The following is a 15,356-nucleotide window of genomic DNA, read 5'->3' on the forward strand; positions in this document are numbered from 1 at the left end:
CCTGTGGGCTGCATCCAGGTTATCAGATCTTTTAGTGCAGCCCTTGACCTCCTGCTGGGGCACAGGGTCAGGGGCTTGACCTGGAAGCAGGGGCAGCCCTGGGATGCTGCACGCTGCCTCTGACCCAAGCACTGGCTCTGCAGTGCACAGAGCTGTTTGGCCCAACTCTGTGGAAGAGCTGGAGGGGGACATGCTGCTGCTTCTGGGAACTGCTTGAAGTAAGCAATGCCTGGAGTCTGCACCCCTTAGTCCCTTTCCTGGCTCTCATCACCTCCTACCCTCCATCCCAGTCTGGATCACACTCCTGCACTCCAAATCCCTCATTGCTGCCCCCCCACCAGAGTCCTCTCCCTCCCACTGCACCCCAATCCTTGGTCCCAGCCTGAATCCCTCTCCTGTCCGCTGAACTCCTTGGCCCCAATCCAGAGCATCCTCTTACACCTCTCAAACCCCCCTCATCCCTGTCCCCGCCATAGAGACTGTACCTCCAGCTGGAGGACTCACCACTCCTCTACCACCACACACATCCCAACTTTCTGCCCTAGCCTGGAGCCTTATCCCACCTCCTGAATACCTAATTTCTGGTCTTAGCCCAGAGCCTGCATCCTCAGCCAGAGCCTGCATCCCCAACCAACCCTCAATTTCATGAGCATTTATGGCCCGCCATACAAAAAGTTTGCCCACCTCTGTCCTACTGGCTAAATATTAACCCAATAATGCTGTAGTGTGTAGGTGTCCTAATGACACCTGTGAAATCTTAGTGTTAGTGCTCACACAGCTAGCTACCCTAGAATGTATAGAAACCTTTGGCCCACCTGAAACCACCATGAATTTCACAGATTACAGCTTTTACTCCTTGTGATGGGGTATACAATGGAAACTAGACCAGGAAAGAAAGAAGTTAACCATGTGTTCTGGAGACAGGTACAGCCAATGCTACCCCATAGCACAAATATTCCTCTTACAAAGGCAGTGGGCTCCAATGGGTAGCAGGTTTAAAACTAATAAAAGGAAGTTCTTCTTCACACAGCGTGTTGTCAACCTGTGGAACTCCTTGCCAGAGGAGGCGGTGAAGGCTAGGACTATAATAGAGTTTAAAGAGAAGCTGGATAAATTCATGGAGGTTAGGTCCATAAAAGGCTATTAGCCAGGGGATAAAATGGTGTCCTTGGCCTCTGTTTGTCAGAGGCTGGAGAGGGATGGCAGGAGACAAATCGCTTGATCATTGTCTTCGGTCAACCCTCTCTGGGGTATCTGGTGCTGGCCACTGTCGGTAGACAGCATACTGGGCTAGATGGACCTTTGGTCTGACCCAGTACGGCCGTTCTTATGTTCTTATGTAATGTCAGAGCACTGGACTGGGGCTTAGGAAACCTGAGTTCTACTCTGCTACTGATGTTATGTCCCCTTGGGTGACTCACTTCACTTCTGACTGTTTCTGCCCCACCCCTGTCTTGCACCTCTAGACTGAAGAGACAGTTGTCTACAGTGATGCACACAATGAGGCCTCAAGCCCAGCTAGGCACTCCAGTTACTGCCATAACACAAGTCACTACTACCAGCATCCTAGCATTAGGGATTGGCACCATCAGGGCTGCTCACTTCTACCTTTAACAGAGTTACTGGGACACCTACTTATCATTTTTCTTACTCTTAGGGAAATGGCGAATTGTTTGAATGCTGAGTGAAAGGTTTCCAAGGGCTTCCCTACATTTTCCACTATTGCAGATCCACTAATAATAGCAGAACTAGAAAAGATGGTTAGGTCTAGATAGTATAGACTGACTGCAGGTATTTTCACTGCTGTCAATAGCAGAGAATTCAAAGAGAAACATTACTATAGACAGAAATGAGAAACTAGCCAGGCAGTGTCTATCAGCACCTTCTACCGAAGGGCCTAACTGCGCATTCTTTCTACGTCACCAACAAGGAACGTAATGCTGACGTTCATTTCATGAGAATGGTCTTGGTTCTCTGCTTCAGTACTATCTTCGTGTAGTACAGTGACACTGGCATAACAGAGTGAAGAATCAGGCCCTGTGTCTTTAAAGCTATATATTCTGAACGAAATCCTGCTACCCTCCCCCACCCTCCACCCCCGGCCAAAGTCAATGGAAGTTTTGCCTGTGACTTTCAAAGGGTCAGAATTTCACTCTCCCTCTTTCTCTTTACTTCTGTGAAATCTCTGTTAATACCAACTTTTACCATCATTTCAGTAACAAAAGGAGACAACTACAAGGACCTAACCTTGGCTAAAGTCTTAAAATATCAGTGTTTATTGTACAATTTAAGAGAGTCACAACTGCAGGATGGGCTTTAATATGCCTGTGCACAGTATGATCAAAGATTTCAGCTGAAAACAGCATCTCTTTCAGATGCACTGAAGGAAGTGCAGTGGGTTACCGTTTTTCAAGAACCACACACCAGTTTCCTTGATCATAATAACTTTTTTGAATTCTTATGCAATCCAGAGTTTTGCAGTCTGCTTCCAGTTCTCCTTCATAGAACACATGATAATAGCGGTGGAAAACAGGACAGAATCCTTGCAATTCCTTAGAAGCCACTGGAAGCTGAAGGGTTTTGACATATTCCCCTTCCTTGTGAGTGCCCCTTTTCAGGTGCCAGGGAACTAGCACATCTTGAGACTGAAAGGACGTTCTGTTAGTATGAACAGGCAGGTTAGAATTTATCACCTGCTTTGCATTGCCATCTTTGTCCTTAGAGTCATTAAGGACTCCTTCAGAACATGCTGAGTCTTGCCTATTGTAGTCATGCATTTGATCACGGAACAATCCACTGCCTGCATTGGTATTGATGTCCTCCTCTTTCCCTTTACGACCTCTCTTTTCCTTAAGATATTTTGACTTCTGTTTGTTGTATTCCTGTTCCATTGCCCAGACGTAAATGAGTGCCTTTCCGCCAGGTCTTAGGAGCCGGGCTAACTCACGGACAGCAGCCAGTCTTCTCTCCTACAAATGCAAAGACTCAGTGAGTACATCTGAAGTTAGTATACAAGCAGGAACACAAAGAAACGTAACTGATAGTGATACCACTGCTGCAGTGAACAGAAATTATTCCTACCTGCTCTACCCACAGGTACAAAACAGAGCTTTTCTTTCCCCGTCCTACTCTTTGGTTATGCATTATCATCTTAACAGAAATGAGCATACACCCCATAGTGGGGGATGATGAGTAAAGGGGCAGATTATTCATTTATAATCTAGTCAACCACTATGCACGCAAGTTAGGCCAAAGCTGCATGGGAACTTCTTTTTTCTACCAGATGTGATTACATCAACTGAATTTATTTTTGTTACCAGTAGCACTAAGTACAACTGCCCCAAAGAGCTTACTAGTTGAGTAATATAAATAAATATTAAATCTACATAATAACATCATCAAGCTATGGCACATAGCTTTTAATGCCAGGGAGTGGGAAAGTGTTGAAAGTTTCTCAAGAGGAAGGAGTTGCAGGAGACAGAATGGATGGAGTGGCTATATCCATCCTCTCAGCTTTCCTCCTCCCTGCCCATACCTCTCCTCTTTTCTTGCCCTCCCATTTCTTTATGCTCCCAGATTCTCTCCTGTCTTGAGACCCTCTTTTACCATTCACTTTCCCATGGGAAACGCTGGTGGCCTCTTGTGAGCTCTATAGATGTGAGAGTGGACTTACTGCTGTTGAAAAATGATGGATTACAGCGATAGAGATGCAGGCATCACAAGAACTATTTCGAACTGGCACAGACAACGCATCACAGACAAATGCCTGGAATTTCTTTTCTCTGCAGATGTCCACCAGGTTTTGGCTACGATCACAGCCAATCTGTAACAGAAAGCGTTTTGTTAAACTGTTGATTTTCAAAGGAAGATAGCTACAAGAATGGCTCCATCAATCTCTTCTGTTCAGACATTACATGGGATATATTTTAGCAAAAAATACATTTTAGGTAAAGGGTGAAAAAAATAGTCCACTAGTTGCATAATACAGGCAGTCCCCGGATTACATGGATCCGACTTACATCGGATCCCTACTTACAAACAGGGTGAGGCAACCCCGCACTAGCTGCTTCCCCCCAGCAGACCAGGGAGACGCGAAGCTAGCGCCCCCCCCCCCCCCAGCAGACCAGGGAGATGCGGAGCGGCTTTTCTCAGCAGACACCTCAGCTTGAGAATAAAGGACTGAAGGAAGTGAGGTGTGGGAGAATAAAATTGAGCTCTGGAGAAATGTTTGGCTAGAGTATCCCCTACAATATGTACCAGTTCCGACTTACATACAAATTCAACTTAAGAACAAACCTACAGTCCCTATCTTGTACGTAACCTGGGGACTGCCTGTAGTCTGCTCATTTAAAATTGGCGTGTCAGGTACTGGACTCTCAGGAAGTCAATTTAGATCATTGATTCTAAAAAGCATGAGTCAGATTAGACTTGAGACTGCGGGGGACAGTTCTCAGGGTACCCAGACTGTGAAACATCTTGTTACTGCCTGCCTCTAGCATGAGGGAGTCTTGCCCGTGCCCACTGGGTGTTTACTCCCTAACCCCAGTGGCCTGTCAGGCACTCAAACACTCTCATCCTGGCCATGCCAGTCCTGTCTTTACCTTGCAGATGAACAATCAGTCTTCCCCAGTCCACCAGTCTCCTTGAAACATTCCTCTGTGATATCCAACCCGACACACTGGCTACTCACAGAAATCCCACATCTCCCGCTCTCAATGGAACAATGCACTTCAGTTTACCAGTGATTTATATTAAATCACCACTGCTTATTAGTGACCTTTTCTAGCTAATAAATTGGTTTTCACCACTCCTAAAGTTTAGGCTGTTGCAAAACTGACTAGTTTCCCAGGAACCAGGATCAAGCCTTTCATGAGACCCTTACCCCTTCTCAACAAGCTATCTCCTCCATGAATAGATGCAAAGGGTCTTTCTCCACCCGGAGACATGCTGAATCACTGTCTTTATTCACACCCAGGGTAATCTGCTAAATGATATCCGTTGTTTGCAGTTGTCTTTTCTAAGAAGAAAACATAAGAACGGCCGTACTGGGTCAGACCAAAGGTCCATCTAGCCCAGTAGCCTGTCTGCCAACAGTAGCCAACACCAGGTGCCCCACAAGGGGTGGACCGAAGACAATGATCAAGTGATTTGTCTCGTGCCATCCATCTCCAGCCTCTGACAAACAGAGGCCAGGGACACCATTCTACCCCCTGGCTAATAGCCTTTTATGGACCCAACCTCCATTAATTTATCTAGCGTCTCTTTAAACTCTGTTATAGTTCTAGCCTTCACAGCCTCCTCTGGCAAGGAGTTCCACAGGTTGACTATGCACTTATGTTCTTATGTTTTATGGTTTTCCACTGACTGGTCAGAGATGGGGTGAGGCTAGCCAGGGAGAGGTGACTACTCCCTCCCACTCGAAAGGACCAACATCTGTTTTCCTGGTGACTTTTACTCCAAAATCCATAAAGCAAAATTTTAGTACAGTTACATTATTCCTTCAGTATTACCCATGCATCTTGCAACGTTAAGCTATACACCGTTTTGTATGGATAAATACCATGCAAGTGGTGTATTAGGTGTTGTGTGTTTGTCGTCTCTGAGACAGGAGTTGCTTGAAAAGAACAGGGGACGCTTTGCCAACTGATACCAATAGCTCTGTGTCACAGTGCTCTAACTTACACTGGAGGAATGGAATTGTGCCCTGCTCCTGAAATGTCTCCTCTTCCCTCTAGCTGTTGGCTTTATACACGGAGGAGTACCTATGTAGCTTCACACAGTCCTCTACTACAGGAACAGTTCATTGGCTACTTACAGCTATCCCTTTGTGAGCTGTGCAATGTCTCTGACTGCTAACCCCTTAGGTGTTTAGCAATATGGGTACTATCCAAAGGCTAAATTCTAGTATCAATGGAAAAACTCTCATTCATTGACGTCACTGCAGCCAAGATTTGGCCTCCAGATGCCACATTTTAGCCAACAAATATTAAACAGCTAAAATACTGAACTCCCCACAGCGGGATTTTGTGATGGAATAAAGCAGTTCAGCTGTAACTCTGGGGCTATGTCTACACTGGCGGCTTCTTGTGGCAGAAATATGCAAATGAGGCTAAGCATGGAATATCGCTGAGCCTCATTTGCATACCTAATAAGCTGCCATTTTTGCAGAAGAGGTTCTTGCGCCAGAAGGAGCTGTCTACACTTCCTCTTCTTGCACAAGAAAAACCCTCTTGCGCAATGCCATTATTCCTGAAAATAATCAGCATAGCGGCATTGCGCAAGAGGGTTTTTCTTGCGCAAGAAGGGAAATTGTAGATGCTCCTTCTGGCAGAAGAGCCTCTTCTGCAAAAATGGCAGCTCATTAGGTATGCAAATGAGGCTCTGCGATATTCCACGCTTAGCCTCATTTGCATATTTCTGGCGCAAGAAGCTGCCAGTATAGACATAGCCTGAGGGTGCTACTGATGTCACCATAATTGTTATAAAGATTCAATATCCAGCAACACTTCATAGTTTATGTTTGAAATGTGTTGTATAGATCTTCCCATCTCAAACTTAGGACAGCTTTCATAATAAGGTATTTCCTTATTTTGTACTTTCCTCTGAATCCAAGTCAGGGGTAAAGACAAACAGCATCTACATATATCCTTGTACACGCCTTTCATCAAAAGAACACATCAGTAATGAGCAAGGTCCTTCTGTAAAAACAACCTTGCAGTGATGCAAATGTCTTTGATTTCCATGTCTGCCACCTGTATTGAATTTAGTAGTCAAGCCAAGGCTCTGCTACCAAAATATGTTCCAAGTACATGTTGGCTGAGAGTATTAGCCTTATTTTTTGTTTTAAATAATCAATGATGGTCGGATAATGGAAAACAAGATACCTAAATAATCTTTGCTGGCAGTGTGTTTGTTTTATTTGAAACAAAAAGAATTCTAAGTCAGTCTTGATGGAAGAATAGCAAGCATCATGTTCTGACTAATCAATTTAATAAAGGTGACTGCATAGTTTAAAAAAAAATCTGTGCTGCATTTATTTGTAAAAATTACTATATGGATAGAGTGTAGGGAAGAGCTGAATTATCCATTATAACATCACGTTTCCTGGGTTCAATATAACTTAGCTTTTGAGCCTGTAAGTAAGGCTTGTCTGCACATTCCCTATCAAATTTTGTGATGTGACTTAGGCAAAGTTCCTACTGACATCGGTAAGAGTTTTGGCCAAATGAAGAAACTGCAAAATTTGACCCAAAGTAAATGTAGCTGTTGTAAAAAGTATTGAGTTTACAGCTCAGGAAAACAGAATCCTTTTAGACAATAAAATCCAGGTACAGCATGCACAGTGGCACTGCAAATTTAAGGGATCAATTTAGTTTTGTTCAATTTCTATTTAATCTTTGGTCTCTCCACTGATCTTACCAAAAAATGAGCCCAAAAGTGCCCAGTCTGGCTGGTGATTGTTAGATGGGTGTGACGGGGCAGCCCCGCCCTCGGCGGAGAGCCCCGCACCGGCCGCCCTGTACAGCGGGAGGCGGAGCGCCCCCCGCCGCTGCCCGCGGTGTTCGGCGGCGGCGAGGAACGCGTTGGCCTCCGACGCGCCGGAGGACGTCATCCGGGCGCGCCGGAGCCTAGGCCCCGTTGCCCTGGCAACGGACAGACGCCCCGGCGCGGGGGGCGGGGACGGCGCAGGACGCCGGGGCCGCGCCCCCGGCGCCAACTTTAAAATGGGACCGCGGCCCCAAGGGAAGGGGGGGCAGCAGACCGCGGGCGGAGGACAGCGCCGTGGAGAGCGGCGCAGAGCAGCGCAGCGCGGCTCCGCACCCCACCGCACAGCCCCACACCGGCCAGGGGAGCAACGCCGAGGCAGCGGACCACCCCCAGGCTCGCGGGTACCCCTGACGGCGGCGAATCGGTGAGCTCGGGCGCACGAGGGGAAGGAAGCAGCCCAGGGCAGAGTCAGGGATGACTGGTGGGCTGGCGAGTTAAGGGGTCGAACCCCGTCAGCCGGGTTCGGGTCACTTGGACCAGAACCCTTAGGGCCCTGGGCTGGGGCCCGTGAGAGTGGGCGGGCCCGGGCCCCCCTTCCCCTCCTGCGTTGTTGCGGGGGGGAAACCGAAGACGAAAGCGCGGAAAAGACTAGCCGAGGGAGCTCGAGACTCAAGGACCATAGCGAGCCCTCTGGGCAAACGCCGCGGGGCGGCATGGGGGCGTCACAGATGGTGGAGAATGTGGGCATCGTGGGGATCCTACCCCGGATGTAAGGGGCGATTATAAAAAAAAAAAAAAAAAAAAAAAAAAAAAAAAAAAAACCACCTACTCACGAACCCAGCCCCCCCCTAGGAAAGGAAAGGGGGTGTGAGAAGGCTTAGGGAGCACTAACAGGGGGGTGTTTTGTGGTGTTTTTCGGAAAAAGGGGAGTGAGAACTGCACCGGGACACACCATGGATCCGGCGCAATTCATGGAGTGGGTCAAGGAGACCCAAAGGCAAAACCAACAGCAGCAGTCAGCCTTAATCCAGCAGCTCACCACCCAGCAACAAGAGCAGCAAAAACAACTGATCCGGGAGGTAGCCGAGCAAATGAAGGCGCAACAGGAAGAGTGGATGAGACGATATCCACCGGCAATGGTGACCCCCCTGAGTCCAGCGTGCCCCGAAGAGGAGGGGCCAGCAGGAGAGGGGGAGGTGGTACGCCTGCCCATACGGCTAACTAAGATGGGGCCGGCTGACGATCCTGAGGCATACCTCGCCACCTTTGAGAGGGTGGCGACGGTAGCCCGGTGGCCAGAATCCCACTGGGCTACACTACTGGCCCCATACCTAACGGGCCCGGCTCAGTTAGCATATAGGGGTTTAAGTGACCGCGAGGCCCTGCATTACTACCGATTGAAGGAGGCCATACTCGACCAAATGGGGATCACGCCTGAGACGCACCGCCAGAAGTTCCGGGGTGAACCCTACAGCGCCGAGGTTCGCCCCCGGGCCATGGCCCAGAAGCTAAGAGAGGCCGCATGGCGCTGGCTGGAGCCTGAGCAACACACGGGGCCCCAGGTGGCAGAACAAGTCGTCCTGGAACAATTCGTCAACATCCTCCCCGCCGGCGGACAGCGATGGGTCCGCAGACACCATCCCTCCACCCTCCACGAAGCCGTGGAGTTGATGACAGACTATGAGGCCGCCGAACGGGCCGACGGGCGCGACCGCGGGCGGAAAGCCACCCCCTCACCGCGTCTCGACATCGGACGGGGAGTCCAAAGGAGAAGGAGCCCAGAGAGGGACGGGCCGCGGAGATGGGCCGCCGCAGCGAGGCCAGCGCGGGGCGAGGAGGGGCCACGGGAGGCACCGCAACCCCGGCCTGAACCCCCCCGGCGTCAGAGGCCGGGCACCCCACCTCCGGCCCGCGGGACCTGCTTCCGCTGTGGCCAAGAGGGGCACTTCATCCGGGACTGCCCCTATATGGACTGCTCCTACGCCCAGGCCTTGGCGGGGGCCGAACCTGAGGCCAGCGATGGGCAAGGTAGGATATTAAGGACCGTAGGGATAGGGGGTAAGACGGTGGTAGCCCTTGTGGACTCTGGCTGCAGCCAGACGATTATAAGAGCCGATCTACTCCCGGAGGGAGGACCACGGGGCCCGCCGGTCTGGGTGCAGTGCGTACACGGCGATTCCCACCAATACGCTACTGCGTGGGCCCAGATATCGGATGGGGACCGCCAAGAGTGGTGCTACGTGGTGGTCGCCCCTAGGCTAGTGTACCCCGCGCTCCTAGGACGGGATTGGCGGGGCTTCCGCCGGGCCCTGAACGCATGGCAGGAACGAGGGCCTCCCCAGAGAGAGGAGGGTATGATTGGGGACCCCCGCCCCGGCCCACAAGAGGGCGAGGCAGAAGGACCGCGAATACTGGAGCTAGTGGATGGTGACTTTATACAGGAACAGCGGGAAGATCCGTCACTCCGACATGCATGGAGTGCCGCCCGGGATCCGCAGGACGAGGACGCTCCCCAGGCCGACAGGCCGACCAGCCCCTACTTTGAGGTACGACACGATCGGTTGTACCGGGTGGACGGGGGGCAGGGGGGCGATTCAGGGGTCGAGCAGTTGCTGGTGCCAAAAAGGTACCGACAACGCCTCATGGAGCTAGCCCACGCTAACCCCTGGGCCGGGCACCTGGGGGCAGAAAAGACTGTGCAGCGTATCATTCGGCGGTTCTATTGGCCGGGCATCTTCCGCGAAGTACAGGACTTTTGTGGCTCCTGCCCCGAGTGCCAAAAGGTTAGGCCGAAGGGGGTACCCAAAGCCCCCCTGGTGCCGTTGCCCGTGGTGGGAGTGCCCTTCGCGAGGGTCGCCATGGATATAGTCGGCCCGTTGGACAAATCCAAAACCGGGCACCAGTATATTTTGGTGCTATTAGACTATGCAACACGATATCCGGAGGCCATCCCGCTCAGAAACGTGCACGCCAGCACCCTTGCTGCGGAACTCGTGAAGATTTTTGCCCGAGTGGGGCTGCCGGAGCAGATTCTAACCGACCAAGGGACTAACTTCACCTCGAGACTGATGAACGAGTTGTGTAAGTTGTTGCGGATTGAGCGGCTGAAAACGGCCATCTACCACCCCCAAACAGACGGGTTAGTAGAACGTTTTAATAGAACGCTAAAGGAGATGCTAAGGAAGTTTGTAGGGCAGGAACCCCGGGATTGGGACGCGTTGTTGCCAGCGCTTCTGTTCGCGATACGGGAGGTGCCCCAATCCTCTACAGGATTTTCCCCGTTTGAACTATTGTTCGGCCGACACCCGCGGGGGATACTAGACATTATTCGTGAGAATTGGGAGGAACAGGGGACCCGAGTGCAGGGGTCGGTACAGTATGTCCTGAACCTCCGGGAAAAGCTGCACAGGCTAGGGGAGTTCGCGAAAGAGAACCTGGAGCAAGCCCAAGCCAAGCAAGCCCGGTACTATAACCAGGGAGCTCAGTTGCGGGTGTTCGACCCGGGCCAACGGGTCCTGGTGCTGTTGCCGACCCCCGGCTCAAAGTTGTTGGCCAAGTGGCAAGGGCCCTTCGAGATCCTGAGGCGTGTAGGGGACGTCGATTATGAGGTTAAGGTGTCAGGGAGGAAGAATGACACACGCATTTACCATATTAATCTCTTGAAAGCCTGGAAGCAACGGGAGGCCTTCTGGATCAACCCAGTGCCCCCCGACCCGGAGTTAGGACCCGGGGACCTCGACGGGGCAACCCCGCCCCAGGCCTTCCCCACAGGAACCGACCTAACCGAGGCCCAGAGGAATGACCTGGAGGAGCTGCTACGGACCTTCGGGGATGTCCTGACGGCCGAGCCGGGGCAAACCACCCTCATCCACCACCACATAGAGACGGAACCCCGGAAGACGGTGTGTGAACGAGTACGGCCCGTGCCCCGGCGGATGTGGGAGACGGTGCGAGGGGAGGTGCAGAAGATGCTCCAGTGGGGAGTCGTGGAGGAATCCTTCAGCGAATGGCGCAGCCCTATAGTGCTCGTCCCGAAGCCCGACGGATCACTACGATTCTGCATCGACTTCCGTAAAGTCAATGCGCAGTCGCGCTTCGATGCCTACCCCATGCCACGGGTCGATGAACTGCTAGACCGGCTCGGAGGCGCCCGGTACCTGTCCACTTTGGATCTGACCCGAGGATACTGGCAGATTCCCCTGACGCCGACCTCCCGAGAGAAGACGGCCTTCTCGACCCCATTTGGGCTTTACCATTTTACACGGATGCCCTTCGGGCTACATGGCGCCGCCGCGACGTTTCAGCGCCTTATGGACCGGGTACTGAGAGAACAGGGAAGATGGGCGGCCGCCTACATCGACGACATCGTCGTGTACAGCCAGACATGGGGCGAACACCTCCAACACGTAGGGGCCGTGCTACAGGCTCTGCGGGAAGCCGGGCTGACGGCGAACCCACGAAAGTGCCGCTTCGGGGAAAAGGAGGTAGTCTATCTGGGGTATGTAGTGGGAAGGGGTCAAATACGTCCCGTGGTAGAAAAGGTTGAAGCCTTGAAGAGCTACCCCCCACCCAAAACAAAGAAACAGGTGCGCCAGTTTCTCGGGTTAGCCGGATACTATCGGCGTTTTATCCCAAACTTCGCGACGATAGCAGCGCCGCTAACGGACTTAACTCGGGCCGCGATGCCCCAGAAGGTGGGCTGGTCGACCGAGTGCGAGGTAGCCTTTCAGAGGTTAAAGGAAAGTTTAAGTCGCGACCCCGTATTGGCCCAACCTGACTTTAACCTCCCCTTTACGGTCCTAACAGACGCCTCCGAGACGGGGATTGGGGCGGTCCTCTCGCAGGGTGAAGGAGAGGAAGAACACCCGGTGGTGTACATCAGTCGCAAGCTCTTCCCACGGGAGCGTCGCTACTCGACCATTGAGAAGGAGGCCCTTGCGGTAAAGTGGGCCTTAGACATGTTAAGATACTATCTTTTAGGGGGACGGTTCAAGGTGGTCACGGACCACGCCCCACTCCGGTGGATACAAACTATGAAGGACGCGAACCCGCGCCTGATGCGGTGGTACCTGGCCCTCCAGCCATACGCCTTTGACGTGGCCCACCGACCTGGCGCGCAGCATCAAAATGCGGACTTCTTTTCGAGAAGGTACGAGGCAGACTCGGAAGAAGAGGGAGGGCAGTTAAAGGGGGAGGTGTGTGACGGGGCAGCCCCGCCCTCGGCGGAGAGCCCCGCACCGGCCGCCCTGTACAGCGGGAGGCGGAGCGCCCCCCGCCGCTGCCCGCGGTGTTCGGCGGCGGCGAGGAACGCGTTGGCCTCCGACGCGCCGGAGGACGTCATCCGGGCGCGCCGGAGCCTAGGCCCCGTTGCCCTGGCAACGGACAGACGCCCCGGCGCGGGGGGCGGGGACGGCGCAGGACGCCGGGGCCGCGCCCCCGGCGCCAACTTTAAAATGGGACCGCGGCCCCAAGGGAAGGGGGGGCAGCAGACCGCGGGCGGAGGACAGCGCCGTGGAGAGCGGCGCAGAGCAGCGCAGCGCGGCTCCGCACCCCACCGCACAGCCCCACACCGGCCAGGGGAGCAACGCCGAGGCAGCGGACCACCCCCAGGCTCGCGGGTACCCCTGACGGCGGCGAATCGGTGAGCTCGGGCGCACGAGGGGAAGGAAGCAGCCCAGGGCAGAGTCAGGGATGACTGGTGGACTGGCGAGTTAAGGGGTCGAACCCCGTCAGCCGGGTTCGGGTCACTTGGACCAGAACCCTTAGGGCCCTGGGCTGGGGCCCGTGAGAGTGGGCGGGCCCGGGCCCCCCTTCCCCTCCTGCGTTGTTGCGGGGGGGAAACCGAAGACGAAAGCGCGGAAAAGACTAGCCGAGGGAGCTCGAGACTCAAGGACCATAGCGAGCCCTCTGGGCAAACGCCGCGGGGCGGCATGGGGGCGTCACAATGGGCATTTGTCCATGAAGAACAGAACAGAGATCCCAGTTCATTTCACATTGGAAACTAATGGTAGTATCTTCTGAGAACTCTCACCCTCAGCTGAATTAAAATGGATGACCTTTATGTAACAGGCTCAACACATCATTGCCAGTCTGTAACAGAATCCTCTGTGCATCCTCCTGCAGCAGGGACCACTCTAGTTGACCCCAGTGGGTAGGGAGTCCACTCCAACCACTGGAATGGCCTCTTGCCTACCCATCTTTAACTCAGTTAAATGGTTAAACATAGTGTTAGCATTACATTTAACTGTTTTACCAATTAAATGGGATTTTACATCCCTACCTGAAGCAGGACCAACCCCAACTAAATTATCCTAGCCAGGGCTTTGCTAAATCTGGGCTTAAAATCTTCTAAGAATGGAGCTTCCAGCACCTCCTTAGGTAACCCATTCTAGTGCTTCACCACCCTCCTAGTGAAATAGTTTTTTCTTAATATCCAACCTAGATGTTCTCTACTGCAATTTGAGACCATTGCTCCTTGTTTTGTCCACTGAGAACATGCCCAATTACCTACAACTGGTGGTTCCAGCTTTCCTCTGAGTGCCATACTGCATTGGGCTTGGATCTTAAGTGCCAACTTTCTTTGTTCAGGTGGGTGTTCCACTTCTGCTGTACCTGAGGCATTGTCCCTGCTCCGTCCCTTCTCCCAATGCCCTGCCTTTACTCTGCCACTTCTTGCCCCTTTCCACCCCCCCACCTGAGCACACCCTACCGTTGCTCTTCCTCTTCCTGCCTCTGCCACCCAGAGTTTCCCAACTACTGCCATACAGCTGGGGTTTTTTCTATAGATGCTCCAGTCCTGCAGCAGCAATGGAGTTGGTGCCTATGGCTTATATCCTCCCTTTGAGGAGCTGCCTCTCTCCATGTTTGATGGGCCTCACAGGCGTACCCAGCTAGGATTGGCTGTACTGACAGCAGCTCTTTAATTCCTTTCTGACTGGGGTAGGATCTTACCCCACAACACACCCACTTGCATCTGAAGACAATTTGGCCCTATACTTGTACAGTGGAAATGGGGCTGGTAGTGTGAATTCAATAAAAACACAGAAATGACCTTGAAAGAGACAACATGGCACACTAAGAAAATCCAGAGAACTCAAACTGAGAAGAACAAACCACGACAGCCAGAATGTGAGGTCCTAATTTCCATCTAAATTATATGAAATAATTATGACATTACTCATAATGTCATACTTATTAAAGTGAATCCACAGCCCAAAACAAAAAGATTGTATCTTATGATGAGAAAGGAGACCTTCAAACACATTGGTTACAATGCAGAGCAGATCTACAAAAGGTTCAGTAGACTTAATATAATATTGTGTTTAAAGTAAATATTATGATAGAACCTATGTGTATATGCATAAAGATGGAATGCAGAGAATCATCATAAATCTGTCTCTTACAGGAGATAAGCAAATAGATTCTTACTAGGATTAGCACGGGATGACTTTTTTATAGTTAAGAACTAAAACTACCATATTCCATATAGAGTTAGAACTATACACTTATTGTACCTGTTCAAAATGACTACACATAGGCTTACGTCTTTTACAAACAAAGGGCCAGATTCTCAGCTTGTGTAAATGGGTTAGTTCAATGGAGTGGCTGGTTATTTTTATGAGGGTTTTTTTCCCCTCCGTGAGGAGGCAGATTTGTCCTGTTAAATACTGTCTGGCATTTACAGACAGAGACAGAGTCAGAACTCTGGGTTCCTGTTCACAGCTCTGTCACGTGCTGGAGTGAACTAGGGAAAAATGTCACTTCGCTATCAGAGTGGTATGGTGAAGCTTCAAGTTCATAAAGCACTTTGGTGCCAGAGAAGTTTCCCATATTATCAGGTAGCTTACTCTCTCCCTTGCATTACCCTC

At 51.7% G+C, this 15,356-nt stretch overlaps 1 protein-coding gene across 8 annotated transcripts in view; it reads right to left on the bottom strand.

The window, feature by feature from the left end:
* Positions 1–2,239: 2,239 nt before the first annotated feature.
* ALKBH8 (alkB homolog 8, tRNA methyltransferase) overlaps positions 2,240–15,356 on the bottom strand; it is an 81,217-nt gene continuing 68,100 nt past the window's right edge. For 6 of the 8 annotated variants that reach the window (XM_089775686.1, XM_089775689.1, XM_089775685.1 and 3 more), the window contains 2 exons: positions 3,674–3,823; positions 2,240–2,969 (listed from right to left, as the gene is read on the bottom strand). In XM_089775686.1, coding sequence (XP_089631812.1) covers positions 2,400–2,969; positions 3,674–3,823 — 720 coding nt within the window. In that variant the 3' untranslated portion in view covers positions 2,240–2,399. The remainder of the gene's footprint in view (positions 2,970–3,673; positions 3,824–15,356) is intronic. The other 2 variants (XM_089775684.1, XM_089775691.1) reach the window with 1 other exon arrangement.

Source organism: Pelodiscus sinensis, chromosome 1 (assembly GCF_052426305.1).
Source record: "Pelodiscus sinensis isolate ZL-2025 chromosome 1, ASM5242630v1, whole genome shotgun sequence".
Classification (NCBI taxonomy): Eukaryota; Metazoa; Chordata; order Testudines; family Trionychidae; genus Pelodiscus; species Pelodiscus sinensis.